This window comes from Schistocerca nitens, chromosome 2 (genome assembly GCF_023898315.1).
Source record: "Schistocerca nitens isolate TAMUIC-IGC-003100 chromosome 2, iqSchNite1.1, whole genome shotgun sequence".
Taxonomy (NCBI): Eukaryota; Metazoa; Arthropoda; class Insecta; order Orthoptera; family Acrididae; genus Schistocerca; species Schistocerca nitens.
Genome location: NC_064615.1, coordinates 595,564,660 through 595,586,823, shown reverse-complemented (window position 1 = coordinate 595,586,823; position 22,164 = coordinate 595,564,660). Strand labels below are relative to the sequence as shown.

Genomic DNA, 22,164 nt, shown 5'->3' with positions numbered 1-22,164 from the left:
GATCCACAGTGTGTGGTGCAAAGTATACACATGAGTAGTGTATGTAGTTGTTGCAACTGTACAGTGTCAGATTTGAACACAAAAGTCTTTAACATGTGCTACCATAAAACTGTTGTTTTATTTGTGCATGACTTCTCTTGCATAGCACATGATCTGCATAAAAAGACTATTTTCATCACTTCACAAACTGCTTTCACCCCTACCAGCACTCCTGTCATTCAAGGTCCACTTCCCCTCTCCACACATCCAGCAGGCAAGCTCATTTTACATTTGTTAGCGTAGTGTGGTGGCTGTGCTGGCTATTGGGTGACGTAACAAGTCACCACCCAACAAGAGTTCACTAGCCAAAAATGGATGACATTTCCTTGATTCGGACTGAGCATATTCTTCGAGACTCAGCGTTTGAATTTAAAAGGTTGACAATCAATGCTGTTGCTGAATACAGTACATCAGAAATACGTGCAAAAATATGAGACTGAGTTATAAGTGGCACAAGAAAAGGTGGCAGCTAGGCTCCTTTGTTACGTATTGGCTCACATCTGAAACACTCCGTGTCAACTGTCCCATTTTCCCATTGCTGCTGCAACCTAGCAGTAGTTGTACCATAATTGTGCAGTGCAGCTAAACGTTGCAAGCTGTGCTGCCAATGCACATCTCCCCTCTCTCACATCTCCCCTCTCCACAACAGCCTACAATATTCCCTTAACTCCGTCACAACCCATGGTGTGAACCATCTGTTTTTTATGCCATTTGTAACTCATTCAGTCACATCAAACGTCACAGGGGTTACAAATTTATAGCATAGAACCATGAAAAATATAAAATTGGAGAACATAAAATCAAAGTTCCACTGTAGTTGTGTGAATGCCCACACGAATTAACAATTATGGCTGTGATAAAAATACTGTTAAACAGATTTGTGGATAAAACGTAATTATCACAACTGCATGAATGAAATAATCATGGATTGTTAGAGCAAACTGATGTATTAAAATATAAATATGATGTGTTGTATAAGATTAATAAGTAAATTAAATAAAATAAGTGCATTAATTCCTCTATAATTATTGAAAGGTTCTGAAAAACAGTCAGTAATGGAGTTCAGTGCTTGATGTGTAGCACAGAGCATTATTTTTTGTGCAAAATTCGATACTTCTGTCAAACAAAAGTATTAAGATAGTGATACTTGTAAGTGCAAGGCATCCTACAACTCAAAAACATTGAAAATATAAAATTTTAAAGATGGAAACACGTCAATACTGACAAGTGGATTGAAAATTTAAGCTACCTAATGTACACAATAATAAAATGAACAACAGTTATGGGAGGAAGTGATCTAAAAGTAATAGTCAGCTATAAATGCCAATATGCAAACATTCGAGCAACTAGAAGGGCCTTGAAAATGAGCAAATTAAAAAGGAAGATCTGTTACAATCTGGTAAGACTGTCAACAAATGGCAAGACAAGGAAGTGGGTAAGACGACAGAAAAATGTCCTGGTACTTGGCAGCAGTTATGACCAACAACACTCTACTGTCACAGGTCACAGATTTAATTCAATACTTCTTTAAACAACATACTGAATAATGTGCTGTAAAATCAGTTCTGGAAACTCTGTCCCTCATAATTATAACAGTTTACAGAGCACCTGCAGTAAACATTTCAAAGCTCCTTTCCTAGCTAGAAACAATTCCTATAGAACTTTATAGAAACAACAGTAAGATTATATTATGTGGAGATTTTAACACTAATTTCATTCCAAGTAATAGTAGCCATGAACAGTCAAAACCATCATTGTTCACTTTCAACTTATTCCCTATGATCGCATTCTGAACAAACGTAGATGGGCTCAGAAAGAACACTTCTTATAATCTGTACCTGAACCCCACTTGTTAAATGAAGTAAATGAACAGGCTATAATAAATGGCCTGTTCAACCATTATGGTCAAATTACAATCTTAAAACTGGAGAGCAGGAAAGCAGCAAGTGATCACATCAAAGTTAAAAATGTCAGAAGATTAAATGCTGAATCTACCACTATATTTAGAAATACTTTACAATGATAACAACAGAAGAAGTATTACCAGGCAGACACTGAATGAGAAAATCACTTCATTCATAAGCTCTTTCCTCCAACTCTCTGCAGCCTGCTTGCCCCAAAGAGAGATTAAAATCAAACCAACCCCACAGGAAAGGAAATAGTGCTTGACAAAAATAATGTAAAACCTATATGGAGCAACACAAAATGTGAGACAAATAGGAACACAAAATTATAACAAGTAGGGAAATCAAAGTCCTCTATAGTGGAATCAAAAAGTGGCAGTTTCAGAATTTAATGATTTTTTTGTCACTGTAGTTGGGAAAAAGAGAATACCACAATAACCAGTCTCCCATACAAGCCTGATCACCTGTAACATGTAAAAAACAATGCACTTCATTTCAAAAGTGCAACTACTAAAAATAATCTTGTAAAAATCATAAAATTAGTAAAATGTACCCAGTCCTCGGGGTTCTGTGGAATATCAAGTACAATTTTAAAATCCTCTCTAGACTTAATGAGTCACACATTGTGCTATTTGTGTAACTTGCCAATGAAAACTGGTATATTTCCTGATAGATGATGGCAAATCACAAAAGTGGAGAAAGACATCTAACACCTAACTGCAAGCCCATCTCTCTGCTGCCAATGTTTTCAAAAGTGTTTGGGAGAATAGTTTATGGCAGGTTTTATAAACACATTTCACAAAATGAATTACTGAATCTTCGCAGATTATCTTTTATAAAGAGATTTCCACAGAAAGAGCCATACGCAGTCTTACTAATGAAATTCTAGATGAGTCAAACTTCACAAGGTATCCTCTGAGAATCTTTTGTTAGCATGATAGGGCCTTTGATTGTGTAAAAATATGTTTTACACTATGGCCTCAAAGAAATCAAATAGTTGTCCTAGCAGATCAAGGATAACAACAAATTCAGAATGGGGACAAGTATGGTAATGCCTAGGACTCAGTCCTTGTTACATTGATTTTTCTTTTGCTCTACATTAATTACATAAGGCAGGTTGTAGCCAAGAGAATACAGTCCCAAGTATACAAATGGTTCACAGTAAAAACATAACTCTCTTTTTCCTTCAAAAACTAATATCGTGCTATTCCAGATAACAAACATCAAGTTCCTGAAATGGTATTAACATTCAGAAAATTAATGAAAACCCACAGACGAACTTCCTAGGCATCTGGATGGGAGTAAGTTGAGATGAAATGAGAAAAATGATAAGCTGTTCAACACATTTAGCCATGTTTTGCACAGAAAGCTATTTCTCACTTTTTTTGACAGAAAAATAATGCAACTGTCATATTTTGCTTATTTCTAGTCTGTGCTATGATATAGTGTTATCGTCTGAGGATATGTTAGAGGAAATGAGGAACTCCAAAAACAAAACATGAGATTAATATGTAAAGTTACTAAAAGAACATGCTGCAAGGGTGTCTTCATATCTCTCAGGATATTCACATTATAGGTCAAGACATGGGGTCTCTCCTAAGGATCATCAGGTACATTTTCTCTTGTGTTTCAGCAAATATTCGCAAGTTCATTTTTGCATTGTGTACCTGGAATCAGCCCAAACAAATAGACAAAATCATTTTTAAGGTGGAATTTTACATGTGCATTCAACAGAGTGGTCCAAAATTACTACAGTGGGATATTCATTTTATCTATATGTATTAACAAGGACAGTAAAATACAAAGAATAAACAGAAGTCCATCAGCAACTCAGTAGCACTGCAAGTTTAGTGGTAGCAGTCAGCACAGTACAGGGCAGTGCTGTCACAGCTGGAGTACTGGTTATTCTTCATGTTTTACTGTTACTGTAAATACGTATCAATAAAATGAATATCACACTAGTCTAATGTGAGACCACTCTATCAAATGGGCATGTAAAATTCTTCTTTCAAAATAATTTTGTTTGTAACAGGAAACAAACCAGTACTTTCCATCAAAATTGTGCATCGCATGAAAGATGTAATGAGTAGTGTTTATTTGGGCAAAGCCTAGCTACACAATGTGAAAACGAAATTACAAATATCAGTTGAAACACCAAAGGACTTTTAGAAGAGACATTCTGAATACAAGTGTTGTTGGTAGTCAACAGTAGGACAATTTCTCAGACAAACTGTGATATTCACAACCATGACACAACAAAAAAATATACATATATATTTTCACCAAGGCTCTGCCACACTGGTAAAGATACATTAGGGAGTTACAACAAAGAAACACAATAAGTTTCCCACCAATATAAATATGGAAATCAATAATGTACACGTCTTCAAAAGGAAACTAAAACCATTCGTAATAGACAAAAGTTTTGATGGAATAAACGAATTATTAGATTTGTAAGGTAGTCCTTAGTGTGAGAATACTGCTACTGGAAATCTAACTTCACACTTAAGTAAAATACAAGATGCAATCAGTACCACAAAGTTAAAATAATAAAACATAAATAAAAGTGTAAACAAAGTCCTGAATATGAAAATGATGTATTTTTATTTATGTTATGAAGATAAAGATGTTTCACTTCAATTGGTAAGATAAAATGTACTTTTATTTATCTCTGTTGTGAAGATAAAAATGTGTGCTTCTATTTATTTCTCATTTTAAGTATGCACATGCAATTTTTGCCAAAGCACATTGTGGTTGTAATATTACATACAGATAAATGTACTACAAAATGACTAAACTAAACTCTATATGATATTAGAAAAAAGAAAAAACTCCAAAATTTATCTATAATAAAGCACAGCACCAAGAAACTAGTTGACACAATTTAATGACGCATAAGTAGATATGCAAAATATATTTCCAATATGTTACATTCTGCAATTATTTGTACTTGTTCTTTTTAAGCCAAATGAGAAGCTGCCTCAATAGGGAATTGGCGACAGTATTATCTATATGCTGTCTATAACAGTTTTCATACATCCAATAAGACCTTCTGAGAAAGTTTCAGTTTATATACAGATATTCAGTAATAGTATATTTATATTCTGGCATTCTCTTTAACAATTGATTTTTAGTTTGACACAGTGTTTAAATTCATCTTGTGTCAGAATTATTCAAACTGACTTTAGTTTTATAGGTTCTTTAATGTTTGATCTTCTCAAATTCTTTAATTGATTGATTCGGGGGAGGGGACCAAACGGCGAGGTCACTGGTCCCATCAGATTAGAGAAGGGTGGGGGAGGAAGTCAGTCACACCCATTCAATGGAAACATCCCAGCATTTGACAGAAGTGATTTAGGGAAATCATGGAGAACCTAAATCAGGATGGTCAGGTGCGGGTTTGAACTGTCATCCTCCCAAATGCGAATCCAGTGTGCTAACCACTGCGTCACCTCGTTCGGTCCTCAAAATCTTTCTTGAAAAGTATCTATCATAAGTAGTCATTGGAAAATGTCATTTTGAACTAGTGTAGCAGTCTATGGTTTCCCACAATTACACAAGAACAAATTTTCTAGACAATGAGGCAGCACTAGCCACTAGGAATTGGAGTATACATCGAACTAAGAGTGTTAATTAGACGCGTGTGTGTGTACAAGTGAGTGTCTTATAAATATGTACAGTGACTAACCTGTTTATCCACTTGATCAAATATATCACGTATATTCCTCAAAATTTCCTTCATTTTGTGTTGATACCGAAGGGAATCTGACTCCATCAGTGCAAGAACCTGCAACATGGCACATAAGTTACGACTAGGTAACAATAGACAAAAAAAAATTTTTTTATTTTTATTTTTTTTTTACTCGCGACAAGGTATTTTCTATTACACATTGCTTTGGTCGAAGACCTTACTTTATGTATGTATTTTTGGAAAGTAGTGATAGACTAAAACCCAAAAATGAATCTTTGCCTTTTATGAGTAATGCTCTGAGATTCATTGGAGCTCACTCAAAGGTACAAACCCCCCAAATACATTAAAATTCTATGCCACATTGTATCTTAAAAATGGATGTCAGCCTTTTGCAGAAAAGTATTTGTCATTTGAGACCACTGTCTGTTTCTCACTAAAGAAGTGGCACCATACTTATCTATGACCAACAAAGGTCTGGAGGTATATCACTTTGCACTTCACTATAGACTATAATATTAGTTTAACATTTATAATAATTTAAACAAAATCAAAAGAAAAGAAAATGTCACCTCTCTGGAAAAGTGCATTATCTGTGTTAGTCACAATTTTATTTTAAGGGCAATACACCTCCTTCTCATCTGATACATTTGCATTAAAATTATGGATAGGTTACAGTTGTAAGGCCCTTTTTATGTTTCTGTTGGCATGTGACAGTTCTGGTTGTGTAAATCAATTTGTAATGGGAACTTCTGCCTGGGAATAAGGCCACAGTTTACAGACATTAACTGTTTAGAAAAAACTGATACAGCCACCACAATAAATTATAACACTGTTTTCAACAAACCTAGGTGGATTCTTTGTGCACATCACTGCAAAGAGTGATAGCATTAAACATTTATCAAACTTCAAACTAAATGGTTTTTAAACCACAAGAAACAAAAAATCAAAAACTTTCTGGAGTAATTAATTTGTTGCATTAGTAAATATTTTATTTGAATGGCAGGGCAGATTTATAGGACACACTCTCAACATCTGATGAATTTGTCTTAAAATAATTGTTACATACATTAAAATTATTGTTAGGTGATAGTTGCTACATAATATTTTGTTTCTATTGTCAAGTGGCACTTTCTAGTGAGCCATTTAATTTGGCATGTGAAATTACGCCTGGGAATAAATGTACAGTTCATGGACATTAACTAATTAGAATAAAATAGCCACAGCCTCCACAAGTAATCATAATACTGCTTTCAAATAATCTAGATAGATCTATTCCCTAAAACAGTAGGGAATCATCATTATTTTCATATTTAACTAGATGTACCCAGTAATGTCTTGCAATACCATGGAAAGCAAAAGAAGTGATTTCATAATCTATTTATTGATGAGTTTTTGGATACACAATAGTTTTGGTTTTTACATCTGGTGCACACAAATAAGTCAGATGGTTTCCCTCACCAGATACAGTTGTTCATGTGAGAAGCATGGATTTTCCAAATTTAGTCTGTCAATTGTAGTGGTTGTCCCTGTGCCTTCATGGTCATTGCAAATGTGAGTCGAAATGGAAATTGGATTTGAACTCAAATGGCATGTATGTTGGAATCATTGGTAAGTGATTAGGAACATTTAAATTTCCATTCATTTGCTCTCAACAGCAAACTCGGAAAGTTCTTGACCGACTGATTTGAAAGTTTTGACGCAACATTGCGAAATGTGTTGCAAATAGCTTTAGTAGTAAAGAAGTCATAAAACAGAAGCTATGCCTCATATGTTGGTTTCTCATGAATCTCAATGTTTACCGGTAGGTTTGAACAAAACTATGGAGATGCTTCGGGAACTCAAATGGAGGGAAAGCGGCGTTCTTTTTGGGAAATACTACAAAGAAAATTTAGACGACTGGCATTAGAAGCTGACTGTCGAACAATTTTGCTCCTGCCAACATACATCACGCATAAGGACCATGAACATAAGATACAGAAGATTAGGCCTCATACGGAGGTGTACAGTCATTTTTCCCTTGCTCTATTTGCGAGTGGAGCAGAAGGGGAAATGACAAATAGTGGTATGGGGTACCCTCTGCCGCACAACTTATGATGGCTTGCAGGGCATCTATGCAGATGTAGATGTAGATGTACTCCTTTTTAGGGGCTATGAACCTTCATAAGCGTGCGGAGAACAACTCACCAAAGTTTCATCGCAAATGTATCAATGGTTTACATTGAGTTTCTTAGTGTACAATGTGTCAAACAAAACCTTTGTTATCTATGCCTAAGTGGTACAATTGTCTACTCAGTATATGAATGAAACCAAAAAAATCAAATAGTACATTGTTTAATGAAACTGAATGATCAGTATGAAAGGCAGACAGATACACTGAGTAATAAAAATAAAAAGAGAATATGACCATTTAACTAAGTGGAACTGTTGGTCACCTCATGTGAAAGATGTTGCTTTGTTGTGCTCCATATCTTACATCTTTTCCATGAGATGTACTGACACTGGACACTGGAATGTTCATCTTTGGCATGCTAGTGTAAAAGGTGCATCAGATAAATTCATCTCAAAAACTTGGGTACAAAAAGTTAATATAAAATTTAAATGTGTTTTTCCTAGTGACTGTACCAAAATGCATGGATACACTGTCATATAATGCATGTTTTTATACACTGTGCCATAAAAAATGTATTTTGTGCTATTGCACCAACTGTTGTCAACATTTGTGCTTTATACAATTTTAGCAGTACTATTCTCATTTAAATTATCACACACCCCCAAAAATCAAGAGAGCAATGCATGATGCCTTCAATGACTACCGTAACACAATATTGTCAATTGATCTTTCACAGAACTCAAAGAAATTATTGTCATATGTAGAGGCTGTTACGGGCACCAAAGTTAGTGTCCAGTCCCTAGTGAATAAGACAGGAACTGATATTGAGGGTAGCAAAGCAAAAACTGAAATGTTTAACTACATTTTCAAATGTTCCTTTACAAAGGAAAACCCAGGAGAATTGCCCCAATTTAATTGTCATACAAGAAGGCTAGTAGAAATGATACACAAAACAATACTATTTTCTGTCATAAAATCTTTAAGAAATTCCTGTCTGATCCTAGCCACAAAACAATACTACTTTCTGTCATAAAATCTGAGAAATGCCTGTCTGATTCTCGTCTGTGTGATCCTAGGTACAGATTTATTGTGCCCTGAAAGAGGAGTGCATCGGTGTTTTAAATGAGAGGAGAGAAGTGTCTAAAGGGCATTTCTGGGCACACTTTAGCAATATCTTCCTTTAAGAAGCTGGCACTAACATATTTCACAAGCGGCATAGGATTTATGCATGCTATTTTCATTCAGATTGCGGCGTAAGTTATTGTAAGTTAGAATGGGCTAGGACCAAACAGCCAATGCTAAAAGATTTTATGGCAGAAAGTAGTACTGTTGATGCTGAGCATTAGGTTTTGAGTAAATATCATTGTTGGTAGGTGATGGCAGCGGCTTTGTCTGCAACTGTACTTCGTGAATGGTGGATGCATTGGCTTTGGATGTTTTACGTTTTATGGTTTGAGTGGACGACACATATGTGCAGCTTGTTTTTAAGTCATGACTAGGACCAATGCCGCAAAAAAAAGGGTAGGTTATAACTCAGGACTTATGTGATCTTTATATTTCTATCAGTATAAGGAGGACAGTTTTACCTGGTTTCCTTGTTTTTAGCACTTGAAAATGGGATAATGTTGTCCCAAACCATGTTGTGGCTATAATCACATGATTGACAACTGGGCTGAATGTCCTACATATTGTCTGGATGTTGTTTCACTTTTGTTTCGCTACTTGTTGAAGACACTCACCACAGCACTCCTTAAACACCCAAAATGACATGCAATTTCTGAATTCCCCATTCTACACACGGACAGTATGCACTCTGATAATGCATACACCAGGTGTGTGTCTGACTAGCAGTCACTCCTTGCCAGATGATGCTGGATGGCTTTATATTGATAGTTGGTTGGTGGCAATAATGTTCTGCCTGATCAGCGTATTATAACTAGCATATAGTGTTACATTTAGTTTTCCCTTTCAACATTGTCAGCATTTATTGAATGAACACTAGTTTCAAGTTTTTAAGCATCTACAACACCAAAAATTTCAATAAATTAGTAAGTTTTATCTTAGATTCTTCTGTTCCCTAACAGAAATCTCATTTTGTGTACTACTTTAAAAGAGAATCAGCAAGCTTATTTTCTACATCTACATCTACATCCATACTCCGCAAGCCACCTGACGGTGTGTGGCGGAAGGTACCCTGTGTACCTCTATCAGTTCTCCCTTCTATTCCAGTCTCGTATCGTTCGTGGAAAGAAGGATTGTCGGTATGCTTCTGTATGTGCTCTAATCTCTCTGATTTTATCCTCATGGTCTCTTCGCGAGATATACGTAGGAGGGAGCAATATACTGCTTGACTCTTCGGTGAAGGTATGTTCTCGAAACTTTAACAAAAGCCCGTACCGAGCTACTGAGCGTCTCTCCCGCAGAGTCTTCCACTGGAGTTTATCTATCATCTCCGTAACGCTTTCGCGATTACTAAATGATTCTGCAACGAAGCGCGCTGCTCTCCGTTGGATCTTCTCTATCTCTTCTGTCAACCCTATCTGGTACGGATCCCACACTGCTGAGCAGTATTCAAGCAGTGGGCGAACAAGCGTACTGTAACCTACTTCCTTTGTTTTCAGATTGCATTTCATTAGGATTCTTCCAATGAATCTCAGTCTGGCATCTGCTTTACCGACGATCAACTTTATATGATCATTCCATTTTAAATCACTCCTAATGCGTACTCCCAGATAATTTGGAATTAACTGCTTCCAGTTGCTGACCTGCTATTTTGTAGCTAAATGATAAGGGATCTATCTTTCTATGTATTCGCAGCACATTACACTTGTCTACATTGAGATTCAATTGCCATTCCCTGCACCATGTGTCAATTCGCTGCAGATCCTCCTGCATTTCAGTACAATTTTCCATTGTTACAACCTCTCGATACACCACAGCATCATCTGCAAAAAGCCTCAGTGAACTTCCGATGTCATCCACAAGGTCATTTATGTATATTGTGAATAGCAACGGTCCTATGACACTACCCTGCGGCACACCTGAAATCACTCTTACTTCAGAAGACTTCTCTCCATTGAGAATGACATGCTACGTTCTGTTATCTAGGAACTCTTCAATCCAATCACACAACTGGTCTGACAGTCCATACGCTCCTACTTTGCTCATCAAACGACTGTGGGGAACTGTATCGAATGCCTTGCGGAAGTCAAGAAACACAGCATCTACCTGTGAACCCGTGTCAATGGCCCTCTGAGTCTCGTGGACGAATAGTGCGAGCTGGGTTTCGCACGACCGTCTTTTTCGAAACCCATGCTGATTCCTACAGAGTAGATTTCTAGTCTCCAAAAAAGTCATTATACTCGAACATGATACGTGTTCCAAAATTCTACAACTGATCGACGTTAGAGATATAGGTCTATAGTTCTGCACATCTGTTCGACGTCCCTTCTTGAAAACGGGGATGACCTGTGCCCTTTTCCAATCCTTTGGAACGCTACGCTCTTCTATAGACCTACGGTACACCGCTGCAAGAAGGGGGACAAGTTCCTTCGCGTACTCTGTGCAAAATCGAACTGGTATTCCATCAGGTCCAGCGGCCTTTCCTCTTTTGTTATCTTCTGTTCTGTAAGACAATGCACCAGAAATACTTTAACCTCAATGTGAATGCTGTTCTCAGGCATAGGATGAGTTAGTTGACATTTGTTAGCAAATGTAAATCACCCTGACTACTGTCAAATGACAGGAAGCTGCTGTAAATGGGTGAGTTGGGAAGGTTCCCAAGAATCGTGTGCCACAATACTAAAGAAACCTCACATACTATCTTCTCCTGTGGATTCTGTGCCCTCTACAGGGCAAACAGCATATATCACTACTCATTCACTTGACTGTGAGTTGTGTGTCAGTGATAGAGCTAGATACCCTGTAGAGCTGAGATAGGGTCCACGACAAACTTAGGGTGTTATAACTTTCCACCTAAACAACAATACTGATGTGCTGACCTCTACAAAAGCTAACACTGAGCCAGTGAATTCACTTCATTTTAGCAAACCTACTGTGTACTGTGTCAGGAACAGGTAGATAAAAGGTTAGGTTACTATAAAGCATCATCAGTTCAAATTCAGGGCAAATAATTTCAGCCCTTAGGGAAATGGCAGCAAGGAATGGGATGGAACACCAGATGCACTCAGTGTATATGCCTAGGGATCTCATCAAATTTAATATGTTATTCTGACAGCCTGTAACCCTTGCATTAAATTGACTTTGAATAAAGTGTAATATGGCACAATAAGCCACAGGTCTACTGTCTGGAGAGCAGACAGTAGTGACAGCTATGTGACAAGTTATGAAGTCACAACCCACCTGGAAACAGTGCCCTCATTTGCTACTGTCTGAGCAATGCACAACCATATCGGGTAGTGCACATTTCCTGGGTTGTGACTGAAATGCTCGAGCCAGAGGCTCTCTAGTTGTAGCAGGAAGAGTCAAGTGATATCAATAGCTGAGTGTAGTCACAAATGTCTAGTCACTGTATAATTATAAGCTACAATTGTGTTACTCTTTCTGAGAATTTTTCTTAAATGTTGGGATTGACTACTTGATAAACTGTGTTCAACATCATGATTATTCGAGAGTGTCCAGTATTGATTTATACAAGTACAGTGATTTATAGAAGTGTGTAATACCTTGTGTGTAATGTTAACAGTTCTGTGCCAAGAAGTACAGCACTCAATAAAAAAAAGTATCCCTTGGAAAAAAAGTTGTGTGCTCTTTTCTGAAAGGTAGTCCCACATTTTTCTATGATCATCACAGTTGCAAAACCACTTCACAAATGAAGCCACTAATAAGCATTACCTTCTGCAGCAAGAGGGTTATCATTAGACTGCGAATGTACCTGATGACTGAGAATGTACCTAATGAAGTACCTCTCAAACAACAGCCTTCGCATGCATGATTAGACTGTTACAACCAACTGCATGAGCACAGTTCTTACAGAGCAGGGATGTTGTAAGCCACTGAGGAAACAGCATGAAACTAACTGGTGATAGTGATGCACATCTGAACAAATTATGCCTGTCATCTGGGCTATAAGGTCATTCTCAGATCATTCCAGCAACTTTCAGGGAAGGATGAGAAAACCAGCCTTCCTCACAGAGTTTCAACAAACCTCAAAATCTGCAGCATTGTTTTCAGAACTGATTGTAACCCCCTGGCTTTGAGTCAAGCAGAAGACTGAGCCAGACACGTATAAGGTTTTCTGATAAGCTTTTCTGCGACTTCCTGGACTTGCACTGTATGGTTCAGAATTGTAGGGTCCCCACAAATAGGTCAGGTGTAGAGCCTGCTACTCAGGTAGCTGATTTTGAACATAGTTCAGATTAGGTGACTATCCCTCCAATTCAGATAACAATATCTCTATGACACCTGGTAGCATCAGATTAAGATTGAAAGAAATACCCCCCCCCCCTTCCCCTGCAGGCAAGAGTACAAAATCCTAGGGATTAACTCCCAAAGGATTTGTAATTAATTGCCAGCTTTGAAGTGCTTCTAAAAAACAGTGGAGTTCATGTAATACTAAATACAGAAGACTAATTAAAACCTGACATTGACAGCAGTGAGATTTTAGGGGAAAATTTAAGTAGCTGTCAAAAGAACAGGCTAATGGGAAATGATGGAGATGCTGCATTTGCCGAAGTAGGTAAGACAACAAAATTCATTGAATTCATTGAGATAACAAACTAATACTGTATGTGAGATTGTTGGGCAAGATTCAGAATGAAAGGTGAGGATAAATTACATTCAGAACCTGCAATTGATCACAAGACAAACAACAGAACACTTTACAGAAAGCCTAGTAGTACTACTACATAAGTTCCATAACTGTACAGTCATCAGTGTAGAGACTTTAATGAGCAAACAATCAAATGGGAAAATTACAATTTGTATTGAGTTGTATGTTTGTCCTACCAATGGTTACTGGAAAACTTGACTTAGATGCAAGTATGTTCAACATTAATATGCTGTGCTTGCTAACAGGAAATATGCCTTTTTATCTGTTTGGATGATTTGAGAACAGGTCCTGATACCCAAAAGTAGCCATCAGTTAAATAAAAAGAACTGAATTTCACAAGATTTTTCACAGGATTTTTCTACTCACTAATGAGGAAATACTGAATTGAGTTGTGCAGAAAAGTAATGTGTACCAGAACTTAACCAGAAGAAGGGGTCAGTTAATAGAACACATCCTAAGGTATCAAGGAATTATCAATTTATCATCAAGACATGCCTTAACCCTTTCCACTCTGGCCCGCACAATCGTGTGGGTTCGATTATAAATTTTTTGTGTTTCAGCTACATCACTTTTCTGCATCACTCCAGACTGCAGCGATGGTGCGAGCTCCCAGCTTCCATTTGGCAGCTGTTTTATTTCATGCTGTGACCATCAGAGTGCAACAGATCATTTAAAACTTCAACAACAAGACAAAGGTATGTTTGAATTTTGAGTAGCACGATAATGCTGGTGACTTCTTGAATAAACTATCACTATGCGAATTTTTTCAGTATTTTTACCTGATTCTACACGTAATAATGTATGGTAATTGGTACATATCAGACAACGTTTTAAGAAATTTTCTATCAGGGTGGAAAGGGTTAAGGACCAAGTCAAACATCTGACTTGGCACATGCTCCTATGTTCCTTCCGAACTTCACACAGGCTTTCTCAGTAAGCTATGAGAATAGCAGTCTGTCATTTCGGCATACAGAGGCCTTCAGCACAGCCTCAGTGTGAGAAGGATGATCTTATTCTTCAGTGGAGATGAGTTGAACATTTGCATCCAGGATAAATACCTGGTCTACAGCACAGTTTTAATCTTCACTAATGTTCAATGCATATATTCCACAAAAAATATTGTTTTGTCTCAAACTGGCTTATGTAAACAGCAAATATGCAGAGATAGAAACCATCATTTAAAAAACAGAACAGACCTTATTCCGAAGATTGCAGTGATAAGCAGCAAGAATGCTGTTCTCTCGTGAAAGACGTTCAACAGCAGCTTGAAGACGAGACAAATAGCCCTCTATAGTTTGACTGTCTCCCCATGTGACATCGCCTTGTTCTTGAACAAGCCGCTCCAGTTCCCGTGCTGCCACCAACATCATTGGCCTTTGTGAAGGTATCATTCGATCTCCAATAGTGTTATGAAAATTTGCTATCTGTAAATAAATATTAAAACATCTGATAAATGGCTGGAAATCCAAATCGCATGTTCTAATTAGTAAATACAAGTAAAGGAAATTAAGAAAATTATTGAACTATATGTATTTTTTAAACTTATAAGCAATAAATTGAGCTCCTGAATGAAAACATTTTCTTCATATTTTCTAAAGAAACTAAAACAAAACAAAAAATCACAGATTAATTTGTCGCAATTGCCTCTCATTTAGAATAACAATGGGAAATATATTGCATGATATGTGGTATTGCCATTAGAGGCGGGATTACACAGTGGGGAAAACATTGATGTATAGCAGTGTAAATTAAAAGATCATCATTACATTACATCAATACTTGTTCCATAGATCATGAATACGACATTTTGTAATGACGTGGAACATGTCAGTTTGACATACGGTTTCTTTACACAACATATTTATTTATTTACTGTTTTTTTACAATTACTACTTCATATCTAAAAATTCATCTATTGAACAGAAGGAGTTGTCATTCAGAAATTCTTTTAATTTGTTTTTAAATTTTGGTTGGTTATCTTAATGCTATTTAGTAAATGACCAAAGACTTTTGCGGTAGCATAATTCACCCCTTTCTGTGCCAAAGTCAGCGGTAACCCAGAATAGTGAGGGTCATCCTTCCTTCTTCCTTGTACATATGATTTGCTATTATTTTTGAACTGAGATTGGTTATTAATAACAAATTTCATAAGTGAATAGATGTCTTGTGAAGGTACCGTGACTACGCATAGTTCCTTAAATAAATGTCCGCAAGATGATCTTGGGTGGGCTCCAGGTATTATTCTGCACCACAATGATTTGACTTTTGGAGGAATTATGTTGGTGATAGCATGATTAGGACCAACAGTAAAGATACCCTATCCACATTCCTTCAAAACCTCAACATCTTCTCCACATTTCACTTCTACTAGTCCTCCTCAGACCAACATGCCATTTACCCAATGTCTACCTCCAGTTCAGGGATGGCTCAATGAGTACTTCTGTCCACATAAAACATACCAACCACCAATGATATCTCCATTCCAATAGCTGCCATCCACACACAAAGAAATCCCTTATTTTCAACCTAGCCACATCCAGTCATCACATCTGCAGTGACTAGCAGTCTCTTTCCCTGTATATCAAGGGTATTGCTGAGGTCTTAGCAGACTTATCTTCCACACATTGGCTCCACAGTCATCCAAATTAGTCACCTACCCACTGATCAGCTGCAAAGAAGCACCCTTCTAACAACTCAGTACCATCCAGAACTGGAGCAAATGAATCACGTTCTCTACCAGAGTTTCAACTGCCTCTCATCAAGCCCAGATATGAGAAATATCCTCTCCACCTCCTTCACAGTGGTATTCCAACATTCACCCAACCTACCATATTTACTCGAATCTAAGCCGCACTCGAATCTAAGCCGCACCTGAAAAATGAGACTCGAAATCAAGGAAAAAAAAAATTTCCCGAGTCTAAGCCGCTCCTGAAATTTGAGACTCAAAATTCAAGGTGAGAGAAACGTTTTAGGCCGCCCCTCCAAATCGAAACAAAGTTGGTCCATTGTAACGTGAAAAACAACTGAGGTCAAATGGATGAAGATACAGCTACAGTAGTTTGGTTCGAGTCATAAGCTTAACAGTTAAGCTTTACCAAGCAGCATTGCTATGTGTCAGGCCCTCTATCCATATTTATTTGGGTAGCCTTCCTTTTTAGCGTGTTTCGTCTGGTTTGAATCGATTGCTTATTTTGCTTTGATCTGATAAGTGCCGTTCTCTTTGTTATAGGGGTTTACATCACTCTAAGCTGAAAATGCATTCTTGTACTGTGTCATGCATTGATTGTCGCATTCTGATAATGAGTGTTTACGACCTGTCACCACTCGCGGCATGGCTTGCTTTTGTGTGCGCTACCACGGCTTACAATAAAAAAAAAAAGAGAGGAATTGTCTCATAAGTGAAACAATGGCAAGAGACTGCTATCTGTTGTTACTTACACTGCTGCTTTGTTTGATAATGATCAACAAGAACCAAATCATAGACTGCGTATGATAGAAGATGTTCTGAACGAGAGTTCAGCGAAAATTTTTCTCCGTTTGAAAATCTTTGCAGACGCCCCTTTAGTACATTACATTCTGCACAGAAATTAGAGTCATCTTAGATTTAAAAATCTAGTCAGTTGTCGTGCTTCATTTCGGACTGTATCACTATTCAGCATAAGAATAATAAGAATATAAACATGACATGATATGTATATTCTTTCGCATTTGCTGTTGTCTCACTCTAGTTTCGTGGTTTATTAGGCAGACAGGGTTTTAATGAGATAGTAGTAAACACAAAAAAATACATGGCATAATGTTTACATTCTTCTACCTTTTCTTTTAATTTATTTACTGACGCAGAGGTTTTGACACCAGTATTTATCTTTGTGCCTGCAAAGCATACCTGTGTTGTGCTACATATATTTGACGCCAGAAGTTAGTTGTGGCAACATCTACCAACATTTTTCAGAACTTAATGCTTACTTTGCACTCGATTCTAAGCCACAGGCGGTTTTTTGGATTACAAAAACTGTAAAAAAAGTGCGGCTTAGAGTCGAGTAAATACGGTATGCCATATCCTTTCCCCTTCATGTACTATCTCTCCACCTCTGCTCCCAACTTCATGTTCAATGGCCCCTATCCCTGTAAAAGAGCCAGATGCAAGACATGTCTCATACATTCTCTTGCTCTCACCTACTCCAGTTCTGTCAAGCAATTTCCTAGCTCATCAAAGGCTCAGCCACCTGAGTAAACAACTATGCAGTCTATCAACATAGCTGCAACCATTGCACAGCATTCTAGGTGAGCATCGCCATTAACAAATTGTCTGTCAACATGAATGGCCATAGCCAAACTGAGGCTTCACACATCTGCACACTCCCACAGTAATGCATTTTCCTCCACTCTTACCCTCCTATCCCCCTCCCTCTCCATCCTGCACCTATTCTGCATCCCCAACTGACATCATTACTCACCACAGTCAGGGCTCGGAACTGAGAGATGACAACGTCCATGTTTGTGTCAGTTATGTATATGTGAATATGTGTATGTATTTCTACATCTGACAAAGGACTTTGTCCAATAGCTAATTGAACTGCCTATTTTTACATCTACTTTTAAATGTGCTGCTCAATATCTCCTCTCTGTGGTGGGTATTAATCTATACTAACTCAAACGAACTGTTGTACTAGCTACACATCTATCCATAGCATAGTAGACTAATCTTCCAAACTTAAGCTATCTGTCTTCGACTATTCTTCCACACTTGTGCTACCTGTCTCTGCTCAGAGGTAAATATTTTAAGTTCTCTTTGAGATATGATACAAGTGCCTTTTTATGTAGTTTATTAAGCATGTAAATCTTTCAGCTTTTTGAAGCTACCCTTTGACCTTCCCCTGTCATTTCATACCTTAATTTTTCAGCTAATTAATGACTACTGTATCATTTACCCCCTTCCTGGAGACTGAAATGACTTACAGCTCTGCTCACTTACATCGTTCTTTAGTAATTTTATGCACTGCTTTTTACATAGAGCTCTGTATGACATACATTTGTCTTTGGCAGCATTGTCATCTATTTGTACCATTTTCTTCATTATTTTCTTATCTTTCTAACCCAAGCAACAAATGTTTGCCTTTAAATGTTAAGTTCTTAATGTAAGATTAGAAAATAGTGTTTTCTGGTGAGACATACTGATTTTAATTGATTATAATTTTCAATTTATTAATTAAGTCATTTTCTTTGCATTAGAAATATTCAGCTATGTATTTCCACTCTAAATTTTCTGATGCAGAGCCTGTGCTCACCTAACAGAATTAAGAAATCAGACCCTAAATTCTCTGATAATGATGATGCTTTTTGGGTGAGGAAAAATATGATAATGAATGAATCAGACATGGTAAAATAGAGTGCATTTAGTAATCTGTTTTAGGACTCATCCAAAGCACCTCACCAGGCTTGGTGAACCACTTCACCATTCAAGATATAAGCTAATAATATATAAGCTACTAATTGGAAGATTACCTATTCATCACCAGCATTATCTGAATGAAAGTAATCCATGAATGTCATTAAGTTATTCCTACCAATGAGTTGATTCCATTACCAGTTCAATTCAGTTACTTTCTGATGAGTCATATTCTCTACTTTGAAAAGATACCTAGGATTACAATGAAGAGTTGAGAAAAAGGGTTGCCATTACGTCTGTCTATGATTCAAGCCATATAAAGTGTGTTTCTATGAATGATGACACACTTAGAAGCCTATTTTCATGAAATACACAATACCATAGGACACAGTCCAAGACTTCTCACATTCTTTTGCTATGATCAAAAGTCAAACCAAACTGAGAGCCTATCAAATGAAAAGTTTTGGCTTTCATTTGAATTTTCTGAGAAGTCTGTTTGGAAATTGCATTCATTTTGACTGACCCTAAGAAAATAGAAGTATGAATGAATATTCACCATGGAGTAAAAGTAGACAGTATACGTTCATTAACCTCACACACTATAAATCAAAATATTCCTGACTGCTGCTGGCATGAATGCGAATTACATGTGAAAAGTCTTATATTAACTCAGTAAGGAGCAGGCACATACAGAAAATTATTGCTAGGAGAGTATAAGAGGATAGGGCAGGGACAACCAAGAATTCTGCATGCACGCAGTGCTCTCACTCGTGTGCGGAGTTCTGTCACATGGCTGCACACTTTCCCCACTATCATGCCATGCAGTCTGAGCAGGATACTGTGAATGCTGTTAGACAGCAGCACAATCATACAAGGAACAGTCAAGTCCACTTAAAGTGGGAGGTCTGCACTCTGTATGTTCTAATTTTTGGTCCTGCTTTCCTTCTTCCTTCAGAAAGTCAATAGTCAGTCATAAATAAGAAAATAATTCCAGGCATGACCCTTGACTAAAAAAAAGTATTTGCAATAATATGTAACGTTTCCATACTCTCTGTTCAGTATGATTAAAAACTCCTGCAACTGACATTGTAATAATGTGTGCAATTCACAAAAATTTACTGTTATTACCATCAATTTCATCACGTGCTCCATGTCTGCATATTTAGCACAGAGTGCTTCTTGATTTACAGAAGAACAAACTCCATACAAATTATCTTTCAATCATAAAAATCTTTGGCTCTTTCGTCGTCGACTAATTCTTTATGCATTGTTCTCTCGTGTCTTTCCATAGCAAAATTCTAAAACACAAAGACTCATGTAGTGTTGACAGAATTTCAAATAGAATTCTGGTAAGTTGTTCAAAATTAATAGGTAATGTCGTTAGTGACATAGGTAATGCATCACTGGTGCAGGGAATTTTTCCAGACAAGATAAAATATGCAATTGTTAAACCACTTCATAAAAAAGATGACAAGAGAGAGTTATACAATTATTGTCCAATTTCCTTGCTGAATTCTTCTTCCAAAATAGTTCAAAAAGTAATGTACTCAAGAGTAGTCTCAAAATTAAGTGCAAACAATTAACATAGTGTATCACAGTTTGGATTCCAGAAGGGCTGCTCAACTGAGAATGCTATGTATATATTCACTCATACAGCAGTACAAGTCTTAAGTAATTATATATTGCCAGATGGTATTTATTGCGAGTTTTATAAGTGTGTGATTGTATAGATTATGTTATTCTCTTAGCAAAACTCAAATTTGATGGAACTGATGACTTCACATGCAGCTCGTGTGAATCATACTTAACAAATAGAGTGCAAAAGTTTGTGCTGAATAATTCAAACAATGTCAGAAGGGTAGAATGTTTTAGGGACTGGGGAGAAATCATAAAGGGAGTCCCACAGGTTCAATTTTGGGTCCATTACTTTCACTTAACATTCAACAAGCATAATTTGTACTTTTGCAGGTTATATTAGTGTTATAATAAACCCCATTACAGATAAAACAACAGGAGAGATGGTGAATGATATTTTCCAAACAAGCATAAGGTTGTTTTTTTTTTTTTATTTTAATAAAATGAACTTTCCTATTTAAAAATCAAATGAAATAAAATATAAATAAAAAGGGGGCCGGGGGAAAGGGGGAGGGGGGGACACCACACACACTATACTCAGTTCTGTACAACAAATAAATCATACCAACACAGCAGAAGTAAGTATGGTAGAATGCTCCAAATTTCTGGATTATGTATTGATGAAGAAGCAGCATGTTTCTGAGGTTCTGAAACAAGTAAGTTCATATCATTGATAATCTTGGAAACTAACGAATTAACCTCCTGACATATTTTGGATATTTTCACTCAATAATGTCTTGTGGAATAATTTTCTGGTTAATTCACTTTTCATTTAACGAAGAAAGTGTTGATTGGACAAAAGCAAGTAGTAAGAATAACATGTGGTGTTCAACCAGGAATGTCATGTAAGTACCTCTTCAAGGAGCTAGGCATTTTAATTGTGCAGACACAATACATATGTTGACTAATGAATTTCCTCATAAATAGTCCCTTACAATTTGAGAAGAGCAGTGATGTCCATACCTACAACACTAGAGGGAAAAAATTACATTTATTAGACATTTTTAAAGCTGTGGTGGCTCAGAAAGAAGTTCTTTACACAGTAACAAAAATTTCTGATCATTTGCTTTTAAATCTAACTCAAAATTAATGTTAATAAATAGATCCAGAAGGCCGGGAGAGAATTTTTGCTAAAAAGAGCAAATAAGCAGTTGTTAGAATCCAATTTAGAAAATGAATTGAAATCGTTTAGCTCCAGTATGATGGATGTACTGGAATTATGGGAAATCTATAAATGGATTGCAAGTAAGTGGATTAAGGGTGGAAAAGATACACTGCAGTTTAACAGCAAAATTTGTAAATTGCTGAGGAAGCAAACAGTTGTGTTCTTGGTTCAACAACAAACATGTAAATGACAACAGAAAAAAGTTAATAGGAATTTGTGCACCTGTCAGAAGTTCTATGTGTGAAGCATACTACTACCACCATCATAACTGAGCAAAAGTTCTCCCCAAAAATCCAAGAAAATTGGTCCTACGTAAAACTGCTAAGCAACTCAAAGGCTTCTATCAAGTCACTCATTGACCAATCTGCTAGGGCAACACAAGACAGCAAAAGGAAAGCCAAAGTTTTAACTTTCGTGTTTCAGAAATCAATCACACAGGA

At 36.9% G+C, this 22,164-nt stretch overlaps 1 protein-coding gene across 1 annotated transcript in view; it reads right to left on the bottom strand.

Annotated features, from left to right (window-relative positions):
* LOC126236667 (cytoplasmic dynein 2 heavy chain 1) overlaps positions 1-22,164 on the bottom strand; it is an 873,274-nt gene that overhangs the window by 691,390 nt on the left and 159,720 nt on the right. Inside the window, exons 12-13 of the mRNA XM_049946146.1 lie at positions 14,732-14,959; positions 5,632-5,730 (exon numbers count right to left, since the gene is read on the bottom strand). Coding sequence (XP_049802103.1) covers positions 5,632-5,730; positions 14,732-14,959 — 327 coding nt within the window. The remainder of the gene's footprint in view (positions 1-5,631; positions 5,731-14,731; positions 14,960-22,164) is intronic.